At 52.7% G+C, this 20046-nt stretch overlaps 7 protein-coding genes across 7 annotated transcripts; 2 read left to right on the top strand and 5 right to left on the bottom strand.

The window, feature by feature from the left end:
* Nucleotides 1-746: 746 nt before the first annotated feature.
* On the bottom strand, nucleotides 747-1127 carry BDW74DRAFT_155059 (uncharacterized protein). Its single transcript, XM_073724771.1, has one exon. It carries the CDS (start codon nucleotides 1103-1105, stop codon nucleotides 845-847), a length of 261 nt encoding a protein of 86 aa, XP_073582770.1. The 5' UTR covers nucleotides 1106-1127; the 3' UTR covers nucleotides 747-844.
* Nucleotides 1128-2780: 1653 nt separating this feature from the next.
* On the bottom strand, nucleotides 2781-5927 carry BDW74DRAFT_185747 (uncharacterized protein; the record flags this gene model as incomplete). Its single annotated transcript, XM_073731103.1, has 5 exons — nucleotides 5567-5927; nucleotides 5299-5442; nucleotides 4737-5229; nucleotides 3732-4682; nucleotides 2781-3701 (listed from the first exon to the last, which is right to left on the bottom strand). Exons 1-5 carry the CDS (start codon nucleotides 5887-5889, stop codon nucleotides 2781-2783), a joined length of 2832 nt encoding a protein of 943 aa, XP_073582771.1. The 5' UTR covers nucleotides 5890-5927.
* A 793-nt stretch (nucleotides 5928-6720) lies between these two features.
* BDW74DRAFT_32001 (T6SS phospholipase effector Tle1-like catalytic domain-containing protein) lies at nucleotides 6721-9853 on the bottom strand. Its single transcript, XM_073732512.1, has 4 exons — nucleotides 9260-9853; nucleotides 9006-9166; nucleotides 7493-8927; nucleotides 6721-7415 (listed from the first exon to the last, which is right to left on the bottom strand). The coding sequence occupies exons 1-4, from the start codon at nucleotides 9450-9452 to the stop codon at nucleotides 6919-6921; spliced, it is 2286 nt and encodes a 761-aa protein (XP_073582772.1). The 5' UTR covers nucleotides 9453-9853; the 3' UTR covers nucleotides 6721-6918.
* BDW74DRAFT_155061 (uncharacterized protein) lies at nucleotides 8776-9853 on the top strand. The gene is made up of 3 exons (XM_073724772.1): nucleotides 8776-8927; nucleotides 9006-9166; nucleotides 9260-9853. The coding sequence occupies exon 3, from the start codon at nucleotides 9509-9511 to the stop codon at nucleotides 9812-9814; it is 306 nt and encodes a 101-aa protein (XP_073582773.1). The 5' UTR covers nucleotides 8776-8927; nucleotides 9006-9166; nucleotides 9260-9508; the 3' UTR covers nucleotides 9815-9853.
* Nucleotides 9854-10568: 715 nt separating this feature from the next.
* Nucleotides 10569-14432, top strand: BDW74DRAFT_155062 (peroxidase/cytochrome P450 family protein). The gene is made up of 5 exons (XM_073724773.1): nucleotides 10569-10812; nucleotides 10866-13575; nucleotides 13632-13850; nucleotides 13919-14195; nucleotides 14255-14432. Exons 1-5 carry the CDS (start codon nucleotides 10622-10624, stop codon nucleotides 14293-14295), a joined length of 3438 nt encoding a protein of 1145 aa, XP_073582774.1. The 5' UTR covers nucleotides 10569-10621; the 3' UTR covers nucleotides 14296-14432.
* Nucleotides 14433-16166: 1734 nt separating this feature from the next.
* mfs56 (putative MFS multidrug transporter) lies at nucleotides 16167-18648 on the bottom strand. Its single transcript, XM_073724774.1, has 6 exons — nucleotides 18340-18648; nucleotides 17903-18255; nucleotides 17797-17832; nucleotides 17228-17729; nucleotides 16455-17137; nucleotides 16167-16389 (listed from the first exon to the last, which is right to left on the bottom strand). The coding sequence occupies exons 1-6, from the start codon at nucleotides 18632-18634 to the stop codon at nucleotides 16303-16305; spliced, it is 1956 nt and encodes a 651-aa protein (XP_073582775.1). The 5' UTR covers nucleotides 18635-18648; the 3' UTR covers nucleotides 16167-16302.
* An 836-nt stretch (nucleotides 18649-19484) lies between these two features.
* On the bottom strand, nucleotides 19485-19970 carry BDW74DRAFT_179139 (uncharacterized protein; the record flags this gene model as incomplete). Its single annotated transcript, XM_073729368.1, has 1 exon — nucleotides 19485-19970. The coding sequence occupies one exon, from the start codon at nucleotides 19968-19970 to the stop codon at nucleotides 19485-19487; it is 486 nt and encodes a 161-aa protein (XP_073582776.1).
* Nucleotides 19971-20046: the final 76 nt, after the last annotated feature.

The raw sequence follows: 20046 nt of genomic DNA on the forward strand, positions 1-20046 counted from the left end.
TGCCAGGGCTCTTGTCAACCCTGCTTCTGTAGAACAGCGCGGGAAGGTCTTTAGAAACATGCATAAAGTATTTGGCCTTACCAAGGTAACATATCTAGATTTAATATAAGCATACTATCTGTCTTTCTATGTTCACATCTAATCTGCTGCACCATTAAGGCTACTGGTACACCCGCGAGCTGAAGGAAGTGAGTACGGGCATGGCTCCGCTTCTGTGTAAACCTTAAAAGTTATGTGCTTGTCAGCGTGACGCCCCTGGTTAATAGGTTGGAATAAAGTAGCAAAGCTGAATGAAAATGTGCCATTCCTAATCTTGCTTTGAGGTTCAAGACTGGGGCTCCGGTTCAATGCAGGGAAACTCTATGAAGCGGACTGGGACAGCGCATTTGCCTCTTTGCAGAAAAGTATCTATAGATAGCGAGGTGAGAGGCTATATATCCATTACTAATGTCTCCCTGATTTGCCCTAGACCGGCTTTTCATTGTATAAGTTCAGTCCTTGGCCAGGCGCATCTTTCTTTACCTAGTAGTTCCTCGAGCCCTTCTGTCCTACGAGGTTTGGGAATCGTTTGGATGTCTATAGTAAGTTGTGATGCTACCAGTGTCAGTAAGTTCTACAACCATATAATAATGAAGATTCAAGCTCCATAGAAAGCACATTTTGATTGTACGACTTGGGTTGAATTAAAGTTCTCATGGCAAACAGGCATAATCTACTTAGGTAAAGCACTGCATTTTGTAAAGAGATGGATGTAAAATTGTGAACGAATGGATTTGAGATTGCGGCTAGAGAAACAAACCCGGCGGGGTTTGATACAGTATGGTATGGTACTCGTGGTATAAGCCTAAACCTCAGAAGAAACACCGACAGTACGCAAACTCATCGAGCTCCATTCTCTGCGCCTGATCAACCAGCCCATCCATAGTGTTCTTCGCCCTCGCCAACGCCTCATTATACTTCCTCGCCTCCTGATTCTGGCTGAAGGTGGAAGTGGAAGTGCCCACGCCCGGCCTGGGTGTCTGGGTCTGGGTCTGGGTCCGGGCCTTCGCATTCTCAATATTCTGCGCCGACCCTTCCGAAACACCTTCCACTGCATCTTCAACATTCACCAAAACCGCATCCTCAACCTCCTCCCTTCTAGTTTTCCCCTCCCATTCCCTCTGCCCTTCAAAAACCCGTCTAACCTCCCCCTCAATCTCCCTCCGCATCGGACTACCCCCAATCTCCGGATCACACTTCAGCTCCGCAATAATCCGCACCACATTCCCACTAACAAGACTCACGGAATCCAGCTCCTCCAGCGCAGCTAACGCCCACTTGCAGCAGCGCCGCGGCTGGACACTGCGCAGGACCTCCTGGATCCCGAGGTGCGGATTCGGCGAGATGCGCACGAAGCCGATTTTCTCGACGGATGAGAAGAGATCGCGTGCTGCGGCGAAACTGCGTGTGGTTATTACGGCGCGCGAGTAGGTGTAGGTGTGTTTTGGCTTGCTACTACTGCTGCTACCGCTGCTATTGCTGCGGGAGCCGGAGCTGTTGTTATTGGTATTGTTGGTGTTGTTGAAGCTGGTATTGTTGGTGCTGTGGACGCCGAGGTGGGTGCTCCCCATACTCGCGCTGCTGTAGCTCGCGCTTCCCTGGCGCGTCAGCGTGATGGTGTACACGGTGCATTTGTCGGTCGCGGGGTCGTGGGCGATGAGGGCCCAGTGGCGGTTGTTATGTGCGCTGGGGGTGTTGGTGCGGCCGTGGGTTGGGATGCTGCCTTTGCCGATGTAGAGGTCTAGCGTTGGTTGGGTGGTTGTGCGGGTGGTTGGGGCGTTGAGGGTGATTTGGGCGAGAGATTGGGAAGATGTTCGGTGGGACATTTTGGTGGCGTTGGTTGGGTTGTAGGAGGTGGATAGGGGGTGTGTTGTGGGTGTCTGGTGCGTACTAGGCTGTCTGATTGATTGATCAGATAGGACTGGATTGCACTGGACTGGATTGCACTGGACTGGATTGCACTGGACTGAATGATGTGTAAAATGGAGCGCAGGCTGGTCTTATTTAACACACTCTCAGTGCCTTGAACAATTGTAGACTGGATAATGCCCTTTGAAGCGCCTTTGTATTCGCCTTTGTATGATACCCTATATCGCTCTGTATCCCTTTTGCACGTTCTCTTCAGGCGCGGCATTGTATTCGTTCTTTGATGATATATCGATCAATGCCGAATCGATGAAGGTCATTGTGTCCTTCCATTGTCCAATGTTATGCGCCCTGTATCCGTGGGCAATCAATCCGCTATGTCATCCATAGCGTCCAAATCTCATAAAGAAATCGGATTTGCGTCCTTGAAAGCCCCTCAATCAAAGTCGAACAAAGCAACATTGACTCTTTGTCACAGTTTGTCCGCCTATCTGGAGCCTCCGCCCGAACTTCGAAGCAGTCTGCCCGTGTGCTCATTACCAGGATGAGATGACGATCAAGGGTCCAATTGTTGGGTGTGTTTCTCATCCAGTCGAGTACCACTAGGTGCAACAAGGACAAGCAGCGCGACTAAACACCCTGTGAATCATGCGCCTGGTATAGACAAAACACGGAAATCGAGATACCATTGAAGTAAAGTAAAGAAAGTCGCGTTGCTGTCGATGGACGGTGAGAGCTGAGCCATGGATCATCCGTGACTTGAGCAAAGTCAGGTAGCTCTTTTGAATGTAAGAGATAGGTCTGCTTCAACAGTCTTGTAAGAGCTAGCTTGGACGTACCTGAACTCCAGTCATGTCAACTCCTGCAATTACGGTCTATAGTATGTTCAACAATAATACTTCCTCAGCTTGCTTTGGGTACTCCTTTTTCAGAAATTTTAACCCATCGTCCCACGTGCTAAACCGCGGGACAAGATCAACTCCACGGACTTCCACTGTTTTGTGGGGATCAGTAAACCAAGGAAGATCCTTCCCATGTTGTCTATTCACTTCGGAAATCAAACTGTCGACTGGGCCCCAGTGGGCCTTTCTTTTGGCGAGTAGCAGTGCTTGACGCTCAAGATGGCCAATGCTGAGATAAAACAGGAAATGGTAGGGATCATATTTTTCTTCAGTCCATGCTTGGTAGCTAGGGAGGTCTTCATCGTCAAGTAAGGGCTCCTCACGCAATTCTCGAATCCAGTTCAATAGACGGAATTCCATATCCTTTTCGGTTGTGCGATATGGCAAGGGCAGGTTGTAGTGCATGGCGCCGCTAACTTTCATCTCTTTGACATCGCACTTCGTTGTGTGATACACTTTAGCACACTGCATTAAATCTTCAACCATAGTGGAGAGAGCCAGATTGTCTTGCAAATCATGCAGCGGTCCAAGCGCAAAGACACATGCGTCGGGAGTGTTCGATTTAGCGGGATCTGCCAATGACATGACCAACGCTGTCCCGTAGTCCGATAGCACGGGCTGATTGCGGGTGTCCAAGAATCCGTGAGCAAAGGGGGACATGGTGGTCTCGGGCTTCCCGCAGCATCGTTCGCACAAATCAGACTTGTGAGCTTCTTCGTTAATGAGATTCGTTCTCTGCTCTGATACGCGCTTCCAGGACATATCGATTGTGTCTTTGGGTTGTTTGCCCGCCTTCGCGACAAGGAACTCATCCCGAGTAAATCCCTGGTGAAGAGCGGTTACAACCTCTTCTTGAGAATAAGTGACTCGTCTTCTTGGCTTCCATAGAACTCGCTGCAGGTATTTTAGAATAAAGGTCCTCACTCGATCACGAGTGGCATAATCAAGTCCAAGCATATCAACAGGGGGTGTGAAATCTTCCCTGCGTCGGACAGGCAGGGGATATATCATGACCAGCGTGCTGGAAATGGCAGCTAGAAGTACTTGCCAGGGAGATCCGGCACGAAGGCACTCAATACACTGCTGGAGAACGTTCCGAGGACAACGTCGTTCGCGCTGCTGTAGATTCTCGATGACTTTCCGACGTATCGAGAAGCGCGCATGCGTTTTCATTGTATCGAATGCTGGCTTGGAAATAGCAAAGCACGAAAGCTGTCTGGTGATCTGCCAGGAGCGCGTAAAATACCAGCTACATTCCAGGACGACGTAGAAGTCCTCCTCCCGTTCGTCCGGGTGTGAGCGAGCAGTGCCTGTCCAGAGCTGTTCGAGCAGCTCGAGATCTGCCCCCGACATCACTAGAACTTCATCAAATTGCGAGATGAAATTGATAATGTGTCGTGCAGCCCTGACAATATTCGCCCTGCTTTCCCGCCGACCCCCAATAATTTCCAGGAAGCTCGGAATATGCCGGTGCGTGAGATAGAAGCAGGTAAACTGAAAGTCCACGACAGAGGCGGAGCGGATTGACCCCAGCTTTGTGTTCGGTATCTGGAGACCAAGCACCTCCTGATGGTCGAGGGACATCTTCACGCGCTCTGCTTCATCCGAAGACTCGTCTGGAGCTTCAAGGCCGCCGTAAATTGTACTCGGTGGCGCAGGGATCCAACTATCAACGACCCTTCGCATGGAGAAGACCTCACTATCGACAATACTGATCTCGTCGATTGCTTGACCGGTGATTAGAGATTGGAGTTGTTTCAGGATGGCCACGCGGTAGATATCCCTTGCCCAGTCCATGATGTAGTCAACAATAAGCAGAAGTTGCAACGCACTGTCTTTGTGTAAAAGAGACCCGGACCACAGCAGTGTTATAGACTTGCCATCGGATTAGTGTTCAATCTTTCATCAAAGGAGATATCTTATACTCACATAGTTTGTAGGTTTCCCATTGGCCGCCGTATCAAGGTGTGATGCATACACTCTCCATTGATCCCCACGACAGGCAAGGAACCATACCAAAGGCTCGAATCGTTCTTCCCCAGCTTGCCAGTCCACGCAGCATTGCAACTCTTCTTGAAGCTTTAGCAGTGCATATATCGGAAATGCAGACTGCACTTGAATGGCATCGAATCCACTGGAGCTTGTTTCAGATTTTGCTTCTAGGAGCAAAAAGGGAAAGAGTAGCGGATCCGCTTCACTCTTAAAAGGGCTCGTTTTCAAGATATCTGAGATCGTATCATCCGGACGCTTGGCGATCTCCTGTCTAACGCGACATTGCAACAAGTGATCGAAATTCCTGGTGTTCTGCAAGCCTAGTACCCGATCCGGGCCCTGTTTGGGAAGCTGAGATCGGAGAAGCTCATCATAGACAACAAACTCCTCTGCGCGATCGTCAAAGAGGGGGTTCGTCCCGATTTCATAGCTATTCGGTAGGGGTCAGAACGCCTCAAGTGAGAATGGAACCCGGAGATACTATGGTATGGTCGCTCACAGGTCTCTAGGTCGCTCGCTCAGAGGACACTGGCATGGATTCCTACGTTTCCTCCGCTGCTCAAGTTCCCGCGCCTGCTCGACTTGACTTTCACTCAAAGCAGCCTGGATCTCAGACTGCCAGATCCTGGCTCGACATTTCGGACTGCCTAGGGTTAGCGAGGTTGCTTCACTAAAAATCCAAGTCCCTCCACGGGACGCGACAAGTTTCCTCAGCCCATACTATGGTCGGTAGCCTATGAAGCCTGATATAACCGCACCGTACTCACCAAGCAACTTCCACTGAAAAACGCCCTAGGATATGATTCTCCAGCCCGAATCGCCAGCCCGCTTCGTTTCGCTCCTGGCCATACAACCGCTCGGCGCGCTGGCAGAGCCACTCAACATGGGCTTTCATCTGCTGTTTCCAGGGCTCTTTCGATGTCCAAATACTCACGCCGGCCGAGTAAGCGTCAAACTCGTAGGATCCCAGTATTTTGATGTTGGTGAATGTGTCTGCGTGGGGTGCCGGCATCTCATTGCTTGGCGGTCGAACTTGGATGTGGTATCTTTTCATCAGGCGCCGGAGCGTGCGCAGGTGCTCGTCTGCCATGACTATGTCTGGGGAAATTGAGATCAGCACCAGTACCGTACCCGTCCCGAGCGGGTGAGGTGCACTAACCACCATAATATATCACATCCCAGGCCTGCGCCACTTTTTTGGTTGCGCAAAGGTGGGGTGGTGGACTTCAGAAGGCCACGTCAGAGGCGGAGATGCCGGGGCCCGGTGCTGCATAAAGCTACCATAGCCAGAGGGGCACCCAAGTGAAGGTGCTACGGTAGTACTAATAGGTAGTGCAAAATACCATACCTTGTGCCCGGCATGTGTGGTCATGTGACCATGTGACCATGTCACAATTTTATGCTTTTACTTATTCCAAACATACCTACGAAGTTGGTAGTGATTTCTATGGGCCTCTGAAGTCCAGCACTGCCACCTCCTCGTGAGGATTGACGTTGTTGCCCACGTGACGAAGATGAAGAGTAGAGCAACAACAATGGACTTGTGAAGCTATGTGATAACAGACATCTTTAATTACGGTATAATTCTGATAATACCTCCTGTTGGAGCCCTCCATTAACCTACGGGCTTCTGGGCTCCATCCTTTATTGAATATATTAAAATATTGTTTTCTAGCTGTTAGGCCTTACAATATTGCTTCTCGGCCGCCCCTAGGAGTAGGCTAACTACCACTCTCCTTACTATGTATCCTGGACAACGTCTTGTCTCTCTTTTGCAAATCAGCATTTGGGTACCCTTTTTGTTTGCAATTACAACCTTCTATACCTCAGCGAACTGGAGCCCGCGAAGTTGGTATGCAGGGTATTAGGTTTCCTGGTATGGGAAGAATGTTGGTATTGGAATGACCGTCTGACTACGGAATCTAAGCGAGGGCGCACGCGGCAGACCCCTGGATGAAAATAATATTTATCCTGTACATAAAGCTAGGGTTACCGCATATGGTATCAGGTACAAGAAACCTCTTTGAAAAAAAGACGGCATAACAGCAAGTCAGCAACAGATGAGAACTGGTACCCTTATTTCTAATGCTCTTTATACATGAGTACTCCGCTTCCAAGGTTAGACCCGTTTAGCCACCATCAACTTCTCAAAATCCAAACCAGAAAGAACCCACAGCACGACGCGTTTCCTCGCAAACGAAAACAAATTGAAAAAGACAAAGGCACAAACACACAACACCATCCCCACCGCAAGCATCAGCCCAATCCATCGGGAATGATGGCCCCTACCGTTCCCTGTAAGCCCAGCACCCCCAAGCGCAACATTCGCAAACTTATACGTGCGATGTTTTGGATCCGTATCTGCCTCAGACACCTGAAGCGGCGAGAAAAGCCGTGTATTGTCACGTGAAACACAGAGTGACGTCCCGCGCCCGTTACAGTTCTGCGGCTTGTACTTGGGATCTTCGTTTAGACGGCGGACGAGGGACTCGTGCAGGACCGCGTCGAAGGGCATGTCGCGGGGGCGGCCTTCGTTCAGCGGGAAGCGCACATTTTCCCAGAGGGGGCGGGAGTCGGTCCATTTTAGTTCCCAGCGGGTTGTAAGGGGGTAGTACTCTACCATAGTTACTGAGTTAGTCTCGGTTGTTTTCCACTTCAGGGAGATGATGGATGCGTGGATGGGGGCGGCTTACCCAAGAACTTCCACAGCAGGACAGTAAAAAAGTCCGTCCCTAGACCAAACGAAAGCGAATCATGCACGAAACCGCCGAGAGCAAAGCGGTTCTTATCGTGGAACCATTTATTCAGACTCGTCTTGAAGCGCTCGACTTTGGAACTCCATATCACTGCTGCCGATGGGTCTTTGCGTCCGACGGCTTCAAGTTCATGAATCATCCAGGCGAGGGGGATATCGCTCATCTGCCGCTGATCAAGCCCAGTGGCGTCAGGATTGGCGTCGCTGGGTCCTTCAAGTTGATCCGAAGACCGGATTCCCCGTATATACTCAAAGGCGTTCCAGGGCGTACTCATTTTCCTCCCGGCCACATCCGCGCTTACCACGGAGCGCTTCCCCTGCCCATCCCCAGCCGGCCACCCACCCCCGACATCGCCATGCCCACCGGGGAACCACACCTCGCTGACATCTTCATCGTCGTTATCCCTCGAGTCGATGACATCCTGCGCGAGGAGTGCAGCCTTGAACTTCACGCGGCGCTCATCAACGGCAACCGCATGGCGGACGTAGTGTGCGGTCCCTAGCACCTCAACGGGGAATGGTGCTTTCTGCTCGAGGACAGCAACGGAACTCACGCAGTCCCAGATACCCAGGAAGTAGACCTTGATGTTTCGGCTATGGCCGTGCTTGTCGAGTTCGGCGCGGCAGAAGGTCTGGCTAAAGGCTTTGAGCTCGGCGAGGGCGGGGTTGGTGGTGTCGTCGAGTGAAGTGGAGGTGGCAGCGCAAGCTTGGTTGCCTCGTTCGCGTTGGTCTGTCTCGTTGCGGCGGGCTTCGAGGTCTGCCACTGAGATCAGTTTGGGCGGGGCCTGTACTGCAGGTGCTGTATCGGCTTGTGCTGGTTGACGGAGACGGAAGCTGAAGAAGGTCTTCTTGAACCAGGCAATCCATGTGCCTTTCGTGAAATGTCCCATTGGGACGGCGTCTCGGAGGTTGTCGAACACCTTCGAGACCATCTCCGTCGGATTGGCGTCCTGTAGCTGATTCGCCCACTTCGAGACATCCAGGTCGCCGGGCGCAGTGGTCATGGTCTTCTGGAGGTTATCGTACAGACTGGAGATCTGGTCGCCGGACAGACTATTGGGCACCTGCAGGTTTTCGAGCCCGATACTGTTTGGCATCTTGATGTCCATTTGGCTGAGTACCCCCTTTGTGAACTGCTCAATACTGATCGTCTTGATCAGTTGGTCCAAGCTCTTCGCCTTCCTCAGCTCCTCCTTCTCCACAACCGTGCGATTATGTAGTTCGCCCGCGAGATACCGCTGGTACAGCATATACGCGAACGGCACCATCTCCTCGTTCCCCTTGCACAGGAGTCCGACCGTGCTGATCATGCGAGCGAGAAACTTGGCTGTATACGCGCCGCGGCTGAAACCGAACATGTAGATCTTTGCGCCCTGCACGTAAACGTATCACATCAGCACAGAAAGACGGAGGAGAGTTTAGGGCAGGATTAACTGGACGGGGACACGTACCGACTCATAATACTGCATCAGAAACCGGTACCCCGCGATAACATGCGCGTCGAATGTCGTCGCGTACCCCTGGTCAATGGTCTTCGTGACGGTGCTCCATTTGTCCCAGAACCAGCGCTTGTTGACGGAGGTTTCGTTGATGGTGTAGGTGCCGATGCCGGCTGGAGTACGGTAGAGGTTAACAACTTGGGCCAGGAGCTTTATGGGATATGGTTGACCGGGGTCGAGACATAAGGGAAGGCAGGCAGACGTACTCTGGTAATAATGGTACTGCTTGGGATGGGTGCGATCGAGCATGCTGAGGAGCTTGACGACGTTGGTGTCTGCGTTCGTGCCGCTGAAGGTGTTGCCTGTTCCGTCAAAGCACACAACGAGCTTGACGGGCTCTGGCTTCTGGACTGGGCCAAATCCTGAGTTCTGGGGATTGTGTTGTTCCTGTTCCTTCATGCTGGCGACTCCTTTGGTGGGTTCAGTGGGATGAGGAGAATGACAATAACGATGAAATGCTGGGGCAAGAGCGGAAGTCGGTAAAAAGGTTTATTTATTCGCCTGGTAAGTCTCTTCTTCTTGGTCTTGGTGCTGTCTCTCCTCTTCACCTGCAGCCCGGCGTCCCCGATCATGAGAGTAAACCAATGTGCGGGTATGGGTACGGTCGCTGGAATACGAATCAAGAGGCTCCAGCCTCCTCGGCTTGTCACACGGCATCCACGATCATTTCCACACGAGGGCGCAAAAGAACAATGCTTTTGGCACCGCCCCTCCCTGGCAATTCTGCAAGCCTCTCTCAGCTGAAGTGCGCCCGCATGTAGGTCCAGATATGATAGTCACGCGGACAAGGGCTGAGTTTGCGATACTATGTCGCTGCAATCATGGTTTTTGGGTACGATAAGCGAAGTATTTCCGCGGAAGGAGGCTGCCTGAATAATCCCTACTATGGGAGAGATAAAGGCTGGCTGGAGTAGAGGCCGCTTGCAGGACGGAGTCGAGGCTGCGGCTGGCTGAAAGCGCCCGGGGACACTGCAGGAAGGAGTAGGACGTAAAATGCGCGAACCAATCATGCAGACCATATTTTAGCCTGCTATAGTTCGTGTAACACCCGGGCCGTCAAACTTCTGGGCCTGGAAGAACCTCCTCCGCCTGCTCTGACTGCAGCTGAGGGGTTGCTGCACGCATGTTGCTAGTCCGTCTTAAATCGCTCGGGTATAGCCCTATACAGGGATGTTGATTGGTGGAGGACAAGCATGCAGCGCACGCCCTGACCCAATTTCAATCTGTTTGCCAGCTGCACTGGCCGGCTAAGACCGATGACTTCTTGTAATTCGTATGCATTGTCGACTCGTCCAATCCCATGCCCTTGATTTGAATCATTCGGTTTTCTCCGTGCAGTTGACGCCAGGATGCAAAGGCAATTCCTCGCGATGCAGAGACCGGGGGGCGCAGGCTTGCGTTCATGAACGCGTTGCAAGGTGGGAGAAAGCATGGGGAATTATCTCACAGGGAAGAATATATTGTAAAGTGAGCCCAAGACATCTGCCGAATGGAGCATAAAAAGGAAGGTGCGACCTTCATACTTCTTTCCTGCATTGGCTCCTTCCCTCTACACTTCCTCACTCGTCATGGCATCCGAAGAGTTTCCTCCAGACGAGATTTCTGACGCTGCTGGCCACAAGTCGGGCAGTCTCCTGACGCGCTCTGTCGAGGCTGTCAAAACTTATGTCGGCATTCGGAGAAAGGTCTCTGCACAAGAACTCGCTGGCCTTGTTGCAGGATTATCGCACAAGGGAGAACCCCTTGACGATAAGAAAGGGTAGGTCGTACCTTGCTGGATGTGTCTCGCGGCTGGACATTGACATCTGACAGCACGACCGAACTCCTGATCAACATCCTTACCTCGCTGCCTTCGAAATCGAACCTCAGATCCGTATTCACCAACAAACTCATCGAAACGCTCTGGAATAACCTCCAGCATCCGCCTCAAAGCTACTCTGGCCGCGATGTCAAGTACGACGTCGTCGATCCCAAGGAACCACTGCCTCATGGCCGTGAGTCCGTCAATGCAATCCAGTTCACGGCCCCAGACAGCAATCTTACGGTGCGAGAGCAGATCCCATACGCGGGGAGTGGTGTATACCAGTATCGCACGCCCGATGGGAGCTTCAACAATATCCTCGAGCCAAATCTGGGTAAGGCCGGAACACAGTATGCCAAGTCAGTCAGTCCCCTCAAGAGCCTGCACGGTGTGAAGCCCGACGCCGGTCTTCTCTTCGACCTTCTCATGGCTCGGGATGAGAACACCTTCCGCGAGAATCCTGCGGGCATCTCGTCCATGCTCTTCTACCACGCGTCCATCATCATCCACGACATTTTTCGCACCAGTCCAGCCGACAGCAACAAATCCGACGTATCCTCGTACCTTGACCTCGCGCCGCTCTACGGCTCCTCCCTCCACGACCAGCTGGAGATCCGCACCATGAAGGAAGGCAAGCTGAAGCCCGATACCTTCCACGAAAAGCGCCTGATCGGCCAGCCGCCTGGAGTCAACGTCATGCTGGTCCTGTACAGCCGCTTCCACAACTACGTTGCCGACGTCTTGCTGAAGATCAACGAACACGGTCGCTTCACATTGTCCGCTCCGGCCAATGCAAGCGCTGAAGACATGGCCCGTGCTGTCGCGAAACAGGACCACGATCTGTTCAACACGGCACGCTTGATCATTGGCGGGCTGTACGTCAACATTTGCTTGCACGACTACCTACGCGCCATCACCAACACACATCATTCGAATAGTGACTGGACACTGGATCCCCGCGTCGAGATCGGAGAGCGAGGGAATAATGGCGGTGGCGGCGTACCACGCGGCACAGGCAACCAGGTCAGCGTCGAGTTCAACTTGCTCTATCGGTTTCACTCGTGTATCTCGAAGAAGGACGAGCGCTGGATCAACAACTTCTTCCTCAAGCTGTTTCCCGGACGCACAGCGGATGACCTCGTCAATGTCAGCTACGTAGAGGTCGGGCAGGCCCTGCGCCGGTATGACCAGAGCATCCCGAAAGACCCCAGTGCGCGAACCTTTGACGGCCTCGAGCGACAGGAAAACGGCACCTTCAAGGACGAAGACCTCGTGCGGATTCTCGCCGAGGCGATGGATGATCCAGCCGGGTCTTTCGGCGCACGCATGGTGCCGAAGGCACTCAAGATTGTCGAAGTCCTCGCCATCAATCAAGCGCGCAAATGGCAGGTCGCATCGCTGAACGAATTCCGCGAGTTCTTCGGACTGAAGCGGTACAAAGCGTTCACCGAGATCAACGCCGATGCAGACGTTGCAAACCTCCTGCAGAAGATTTACAACGACCCAGACATGGTGGAGCTATACCCCGGCCTTATGATCGAAGACACCAAGCCCGTCCGCAGCGCAGGATGCGGCATCTGTCCGACATACTCGGTCGGTCGCGCAGTCCTGTCCGACGCCGTGACTCTTGTCCGCTCGGACCGCTTCAACACGCTCGAATACACGCCCGCCAATCTGACAAACTGGGGGTACAACGAGGTCCATTCCGACCCCAAGACCCTGGGCGGATCCATGCTGTACAAGCTCATCCAGCGCGGCGTGCCCGGCTGGTTCCCATTTAACTCGGTCGGTGTCATGCAGCCAATGTACACGAGAGCCGCGAACGAGGCCATCGCCAAAGAGCTGGGGACCTGGGCGCAGTATACGGCGGCTGACCCCAAGCGTCCGGCGAAGCCTGCTGTCGTTGTCTCCAGTGCAGCGATACAGCATGTCCTCCGCAACCCTAAACAGTTCGCTGTGCCCTGGCTCCATCCACTTAACTCCTTGTTTCCAGGCACCAAGGACGTAAGCTGGTTCATGCTGGCGGGCGACGAGCCGCGGAACCAAGAGCACCGCAAAGCTTTCACCAGTGTACTGGCCCAGATTCCAAACCTGCATAGTGCGGTGCACAATCTTGTTAGGACAGTCGGCGCGGAGCTGCTGGATGCCAAAACGCTCACTCTCAAGAACGGCGTGGCTACGATCGATTTCATCCGCGACGTCGCGGTCCCACTGAATGCGCGCCTCCTTGGCGACCTTTTCTGCTTCGACGTCCGGTCTGATGAGAACCCAGCCGGATCTCTGAGTGCCACTTCGCTCTATCGCCATCTCTCTGCAATCCGCACGTGGGGAGTCAATAACAACGACCCGGGTGAGGCGTGGAATCGTCGCCGCCGGGCGCAGGAGGGCGCGAAGGTTGTTATTGACACAACGCGGACGTTGGTCGACGAGGTTGCTGTCGGTGGCGGGGCAAATTCAGGGTTCAGCTTCAGCTTCTCATCCATCTGGCTCTTCGTTCAGTACTGGTTGTCTTTACTAGTTCTTTTCCTTATCGGCTCGTACGCGACCTCATCCTCTGGCGTTAGCAAGCTGCCACGTACGGCCCACGTCAAGAAAGACTCCCTGCGTTCCTGCGGTTATAAGCTGGTGGCTGGACTCCTCCATCAAGGAAACTCGGCTGAGCGCGTCGTTGATACACTCTGGCTGACAGCCTTTGGCGGGATCGGTGTCCCGGTGACTTCGGTAAGTTATCTGGCTTGATTGAGTTACGGAACTAACTAACTTTACTATCGTTATAGTTTTACGAAATCCTTGAGTTCTTCCTACGCTCCGAGAACGCATCAATCTGGAGCGAAGTACAGGCCCTAGTTCGCAGAGGCGACGACAGCACACTCCAGAAATACATTCTCGAGGCCCAGCGTCTCACGACTTCCCAGCGCAATGTCCGCATCGCGACGCAGAAGACAGAGCTTGAGGGGAAGATTGTACAACAGGGCAGCCCTGTCGTCATGATGCTTGTGAGTCCTTTCTGTTCTCTAGCCCTAACTGCAGAAACCCCTGTCTAACTACGGTACCTATGCTTCAGGGCGAGGCCGGTCGCAACGGCTCAGATGTTCTCAATCCAACTAAATTCGACCCCAAGCGCAAGACAAACAGTGTCAGTGCATTCAGCTACGGGCAGCACGAGTGCGTCGCCAGGGGCATCGCCCTCGCGTATATCACGGGGCTCGTCAAGCTTGCCGCGGGTCTGAAGGGGCTGCGACCGGCGGCTGGCCAGCTGGGCCAGGTCAAGACCATCCGCCTTGGAAGCGAGAAGGCGTATCTGGATGAGAGCTGGTCCAAGCTTGGGTTTGAGGCTTGCAGTGAGTTTTCCCCCGTTGACACCAGCTTAATCTCGAGGTAAAGTTCTAACGTGCAGTAGCTTGGAAGCTGCAGTTTGACGCCGGCCGTCAAGGAAGATAGGATGGGACGTTACTGAGCGTAGGGTGTAATGCTATTCACTTTTTGGTACTAGGGATATGAAATCTTGAGTAGCTGTACGTTATCGTGCATAGCATTTCTCTGGGTAAAATGTGAATGACGTTTTGACACCCTCTCTATTTGGTCGTATTCCTTGAGAACTCACAGGCTTCCAGCTGAGCCACCTATAATAGCTGCTGAGGGCCAATGAGTACCCCGCATGCACCTCATCTTCTGGGGCATCCAAGCGGCAAGAACGCCGTGGCTCGAGCTGGGTGGGACAGAGGCGAGCCCGCAGACATTGTTCCCCCCGCTCATGTGCATGCCCGGACAACCCCAGCTGATAACCGGCGCGGACTGGAGCGACTGCAGATAACCTGACACATCAGACGTTAAATAGCGAGGCTGGCTGACAGGGCATTTGGGTGCAACGCCAAGTGCCAAAAGCGGATAAAAATTCCCTTGCTCAGTCGTCAGCGAGGAACATGCATGCATGGCGGTTTCCACCTTGCGATCTGCTTGTTACCATAGTAGGTATGTAATCTTCGTTGCAAGTAAAATGAGATGGCCTACCTACCATGCTCCATCAGGGAAGATATAACGTTAGCATTGAGGACTCAGTCAGGAACTGGGCACGTACCATATGGACTATACCTCCAGGCTAGCGGCTGGGCCTTCATACCTGTCCTACCTACCTGCGGGCTACCCCGCTGCCTCACGGGCAAACCTAAGTTTCAATTTGCCCGCTCGTGGCATGCAGTGTAACCCCCGAGAATAGAGGACGGGAGTGGCTAGCTGCATTGCGGGAGCTCTCCATTCGCAGACTATTGCGTTCTCCCTAGCCTTGTCTTCGTCGGGCTCCTAGGGATATTGTATACGGGTTCTGGTCCCCGACGCATGAAGAAAGCCACGACTGCCGGTACAGCGCCACGCAGAACTGTAGACGCAGTGGTAGATATTGGTATCGGCTTTCGCGGGGCCTGGGTTGTTGCCTTGTTGAAGTTGATGGGTGGGTAGACTCCCTGGCGCAATCACAGTATAGCGCGCGGGGTTGTGATGCGTTCAGCATAAGCATGTTGGCCAGGCCACATGCACTGTATATGGTTTCGCAGGGCGCTACTGGGAAATGGCTAGAATATATTACATGGTATAATCTTATGTATCTAGGCCTGCTGCAAACGGCTTCTACCTAAATGCACAGCGTCCATTGACGCACCGCGCCTAAATACATGGCGTGCTTCCTCGAACCAAACCTTAGTATAAATCGGCGAACCGGGCACCTTATATAGCAATAGAAGGAACATTCAGGATTTCTAAATTTCTATCGCAGTTTCCATGCGAGGTTTGTTCAGGAGATCTTTTGAAGGCCACGTTGAGCCGCAGTTTGATTCGTGAGGTGGGCTTATTAATGCCGTAGTACAAAGAACGCCCGTGCGTTCAATATACATATATATATATTAAACCCCTCCCCTTTCACGAATCTATTTCTAGTCAAAGTTAGCAATTGAAAGCCATGCCTACGGTTTCTATATAAACCTTGCAAACAATGAGACTATTACATACGACCACAGGGTGTGGAGAACAGGGCTTCCCGTCCGCTCAGCCGTACTTAAGCCACACGCCGGCTGGTTAGTAGTATGGTGGGTGACCACATGCGAATCCCAGCTGTTGTATGTTTTTGGCACTTCTTGCGAGCGCAGCGAGCTTTTTTGTCTTTCTGTTTTTGTTGTCTTTCTGTAGAGAGGGTGGTGGGTGAGTGGTGGAGCTGTCACGATGTTTTTGTTGAGGGAGTGGGAAGGGGGTTGCGTTGCGAGAGCGGGAGGGAGTCAACCTTGCTTACCAGGAAGTGACTAGAGGAAACCGTGAAAGATAAAAGCGGGGAGGGTAAGGTGTTTGCAGGATTAAGATGAACAGGAACATTAAAGGCAAAGTCATCACATGGGGTAAACATGGCGGTGCTATCTAGTCTATCTATCCCGAAAGAAGCTCAGGTCTATGTCGAGTGTAGGGTTAAGAAGCGTGCCCATCAGAGACTCTGGAGGGTAAGGGCTCGGAGTCAAGCACTGGTCGGCTGACGTGCTTATACTTGTTGACGCCCTAGGGAAGAGAGCCGTTAGCTGAAATGTGCGGGTCAAATATAGCAATGTCGGACAGAGACTCACCTTGAAAACGGCATACAGATACGGAACATAGATCACCTCACTCTCGCCAGGCCCAGCTCCAGCACTCTCGGCCGCCTCCAACGTACCCTCCTCCTCCGCTGCTGTCTTCTTTGCCCTCTTTCCAATCCACACATTCCCCATCAACAACCCCGTAAGCACACTCAGTCCCAAAATCGGCAAGATAGCGATGTACGCCCACATGATCGCATCGCGCCCCTTGATCCTCACCCGGTCCCGAATCGCAGGAGGAAGAGCATCAATGAAAGAAAGACTACTCGTCCCACCATGCGCAAGATCACTCGCAGAGACGGTGTCATTCCCACCCCCAGCATCCGCCCCAACAATCTCGCCAACCCCCTCAGCAAACTTATTACTAAACACACTCCCCATAACCGTAATACCCAGGGTGCCCCCAAACGGCAACGCAAAGCGCAGCAACGATAGAGCTGACGCAATGCGATCGGGCCAGATCCCCGCTGCATGCAGGTTCGCAGGCATGATGCGAATTCCGGTGCCTGCGCCGGCGAGAACCATCATGCCGTTTAAGACGGTTGTGTTTTGGGTCTTTATGGTGTGGACTATTAGACCCAACCCCAGGGTTTCGGCGATAGTCCCGAAGAGGAGGGGTGGGAAGGTTTGAGCGGGGTAGGTGTTGCAGAGGAGAATTGCTAGGTAGACGCCCGCTATTCACACAGTGGGTTAGTAAATGGATGTTTGTTGGCTAGATGGGAGGGTAGAGGGTGGAGGGGAATAGAGGGGGTGAGTGGACGTACCTCCCAGTCCAGGAATATAATAAAGCAACTGCACGCCCGCCTTCGACGCGGAGTAGCCCTCAACAACGGTAAAGTATATGCCCACATAATAAAAGACCGAGTACATCGCCGCCCCGGCCGCAAACTGCAGGACCACAAGCCAGAGCGTGTCTAGTCGCTGAAACATACTATATGGAATCATGGGTTTCTGGTTTGGAAACAGACGCCCGAACACCCCGTTCTCGAGCGCGTACTCGTAGCCGAAGAAGAGCGCGAAACATATGCCTCCAACGATTAGAGGGGCGAGGACCTGCGCCGAGACCCAGGGGTATGTTGAGCCGCCCCAGGCTGTGCCGAGGATGATCAAGCCGACGCCGAAGATGAAGAGGATTGTGCCCAGGATGTCGAGGGTTGCTAGGGCGGGGAGGAAGGAGGACAGACGCCTGCCGTGACGGAAGTGTGTCCCTTGTTTTAGGTCGTGGCGGAGGACGAGGTAGATTACGACGTGGGAGAGGAAGGCGATCTACCGTGACATATTAGTACGCATATACCCGACAGCCAGAGATAGGGAAGGGGGATGGGAGATGTACCGGGATAGAGATGACGAAGCAGTACCGCCAATTTGCCTGCGATTGTTAGCACCACCGCTCACCAAGTATAAACAGTCCGGGTCTATAACATATACTGGGCACATACATCTGTAAGATACCCCCCCACAACCGGCCCAACAGCATACGCAATCCCACTCACAAGCGCGAAAATCGAATTATTCTTCGCATTCTCCTGCAGACTCACCCCGTCCGCAAGAACAGTATTGATCGTGCTCATCAGGCCCGCGGACCCAACGCCCTGCAAGGCCCGGCCAAGCAGAAGCATGCCCCAGCTCTGTGCGGCTGCGCCGAGGACAGATCCGATAAGCATCATGAATGTCGCGAGTTGGAGGGAGGCGTGCCGACCGAAGACGTCGGAGAGTTGTCCGAAGGCGGGAATTAGGGCGGTTGATGTCAGTGTGAAGGAGGTTACAATCCAGGATTGTTCGGAGAGTTCGTCTGTACCACCACCACAAGAGTCAGCTACATTCCATCTTCAAGACGTTGGGTAGGGTGTGAGAAGAGAGAAATGGTTAGGCGTACCAAAATGCGACGCAATAAATGGCACAGCAGTCGCGACGATGGTGAGGTCGATTGTAGCGAGGAGGTACGGCATGAACAGCGCGAGGACAAGCTTCAATCTGTGTAGTCGGCGGCGTTTCTTTTCGGCTTCGGCTTCGGGGGTCGGTCGCTTCTCGTGCAGTGTTGGTGCGCCATGACTCGAGGAAAGGGTATCCCCATCTTGCTGGCTGGAGTGTGTTTGGAGGGGGATATTGTCAGACTGGCGCTTTGCGGCGCGCGCTTTCTTGATGTGCTTGTATAGGAGGTAGAATACCATGGTGGTGATTGATTGATTTGACTGTGTCTGAAGATTAGAGAGGGACACTTGGGTAGGAGAACCTACGATCTATATAGGCTTGGAATCTTCATCTGCTGGAATATGGACTAATCTACTTTCAGCAACCAACTCGTAGAACTAAGCCATGACCCCCTGGCATCTGCAGATAGGATTGAGGCTGAGGCGGGGAGGCCGAGAGTCAAGACGTGGACAAGCAACAGCCCCCAACGTCAGACGTCTTGCTATTGGCCGATAATATCCACGGCAGGGCCACATGGCGTGTTAGCGTACGAAGTGAGTACTGAATGGGGTTTAGCCTGACAGCCTATATGGGACCCACAATGTAGGGCTGTGCAGGCTAAACCCGGTTTGGTATGCGCTTCGACGGCCGGCCGGCGGCTACGCTCTGCGGTCGGGCTGAGCAGGGCACACACGCCATTTGGAACTTTGCAATCTGGATGCCTTGGTTAAACTAGAGCTGAACTGTACAGAGTCCTATTTACGATTACATTGCTAGGTGAGGATTAGCGTTGTTGCTCGAGCTGCAGTGCTGAACTGCCGGTGTAGATGAGCATCATGTGACTTAGGGCTAGCAGTATAAAGGGGTGGGGCTCTATGTGGTCAAACATACAGTATATACATTCTACCAGTAATTTCATATTTAGAGGTTTCTCTTTCTAATTTGGTTTGAGATTGTTCAGCCGGAGACGTATATCATTGCTTATTTTCCTATGATCTAAGAATCACGATTTGGAATTGAATAAAATTGCGACATGGCAACTAAAACTGAAATGACTCGGTTGTGTTTTCATTTATTTTTGTCCCATAGTCCCCTTGTGCATCCTGGTCATCACTGCAAGGGGCAGTGCTCCTGCGCGAGAGGAGAGGTCTTGCCAGACTCGTCATCTTGATTGGACTCAGACTGCTTCTCCTGCCCATCCCCATCTACCCCCTTCTCCTCTTTCTCATCCTCGATATCAGAGTCATCAAGAAGACACATCCCAGAGCGGTACGGATTCTCGCTTCCGATATCATCTTCCTTGTCTTGTTCCTCTCCCTGATCCTCCGCGTCAATTGGCATAACCCCACGAAGTAAGACAGCAAGGGGGCCAAACGCCTCTTGGGAATAAATCTCTTTACAGATGGTGTCCGAAAGAGCCTGGTTTGGTTGGGGCAAAGACACAAGGGATAGGGATAAGAAAGAATGCTTCTCGACAGTGGGGTTCGAGGCGGATTTCACATCATTGCTGGAGACATCCTGGTCAGGGACTCGGTCTCGGTCGGATTCACGCTCATCGGCACAGCGGAAGGGGAGAAGGGGTAGGAAGTATGACATGATGCGGTAGATAATAAAATAACTAGCGATGAATGTTAGGAGATGCAGGCTGTAGAATCGGCGTAGATACTGTAGA

The sequence above is a fragment of the Aspergillus multicolor genome (assembly GCF_047715735.1).
Source record: "Aspergillus multicolor strain CBS 133.54 unplaced genomic scaffold BDW74scaffold_16, whole genome shotgun sequence".
NCBI classification, from domain to species: domain Eukaryota; kingdom Fungi; phylum Ascomycota; class Eurotiomycetes; order Eurotiales; family Aspergillaceae; genus Aspergillus; species Aspergillus multicolor.

Coding starts and splice junctions, on each gene's coding strand:
- BDW74DRAFT_155061 (XM_073724772.1), top strand. CDS start 9,509: ATGCTGGGGCAAGAGCGGAAGTCGGTAAAAAGGTTTATTTATTCGCCT.
- BDW74DRAFT_32001 (XM_073732512.1), bottom strand. CDS start 9,452: ATGAAGGAACAGGAACAACACAATCCCCAGAACTCAGGATTTGGCCCA. Junction 8,928..9,005: donor TGATGCAGTATTATGAGTCG/GTACGTGTCCCC, acceptor GTTTACGTGCAG/GGCGCAAAGATCTACATGTT. Junction 7,416..7,492: donor CCTGCTGTGGAAGTTCTTGG/GTAAGCCGCCCC, acceptor TAACTATGGTAG/AGTACTACCCCCTTACAACC.
- BDW74DRAFT_155059 (XM_073724771.1), bottom strand. CDS start 1,105: ATGTTGAAGATGCAGTGGAAGGTGTTTCGGAAGGGTCGGCGCAGAATA.
- mfs56 (XM_073724774.1), bottom strand. CDS start 18,634: ATGGTATTCTACCTCCTATACAAGCACATCAAGAAAGCGCGCGCCGCA. Junction 17,730..17,796: donor GCTTCGTCATCTCTATCCCG/GTACATCTCCCA, acceptor ATGTCACGGTAG/ATCGCCTTCCTCTCCCACGT. Junction 17,138..17,227: donor TTATATTCCTGGACTGGGAG/GTACGTCCACTC, acceptor CTGTGTGAATAG/CGGGCGTCTACCTAGCAATT.
- BDW74DRAFT_155062 (XM_073724773.1), top strand. CDS start 10,622: ATGGCATCCGAAGAGTTTCCTCCAGACGAGATTTCTGACGCTGCTGGC. Junction 13,576..13,631: donor TCGGTGTCCCGGTGACTTCG/GTAAGTTATCTG, acceptor CTATCGTTATAG/TTTTACGAAATCCTTGAGTT. Junction 14,196..14,254: donor GCTTGGGTTTGAGGCTTGCA/GTGAGTTTTCCC, acceptor AACGTGCAGTAG/CTTGGAAGCTGCAGTTTGAC.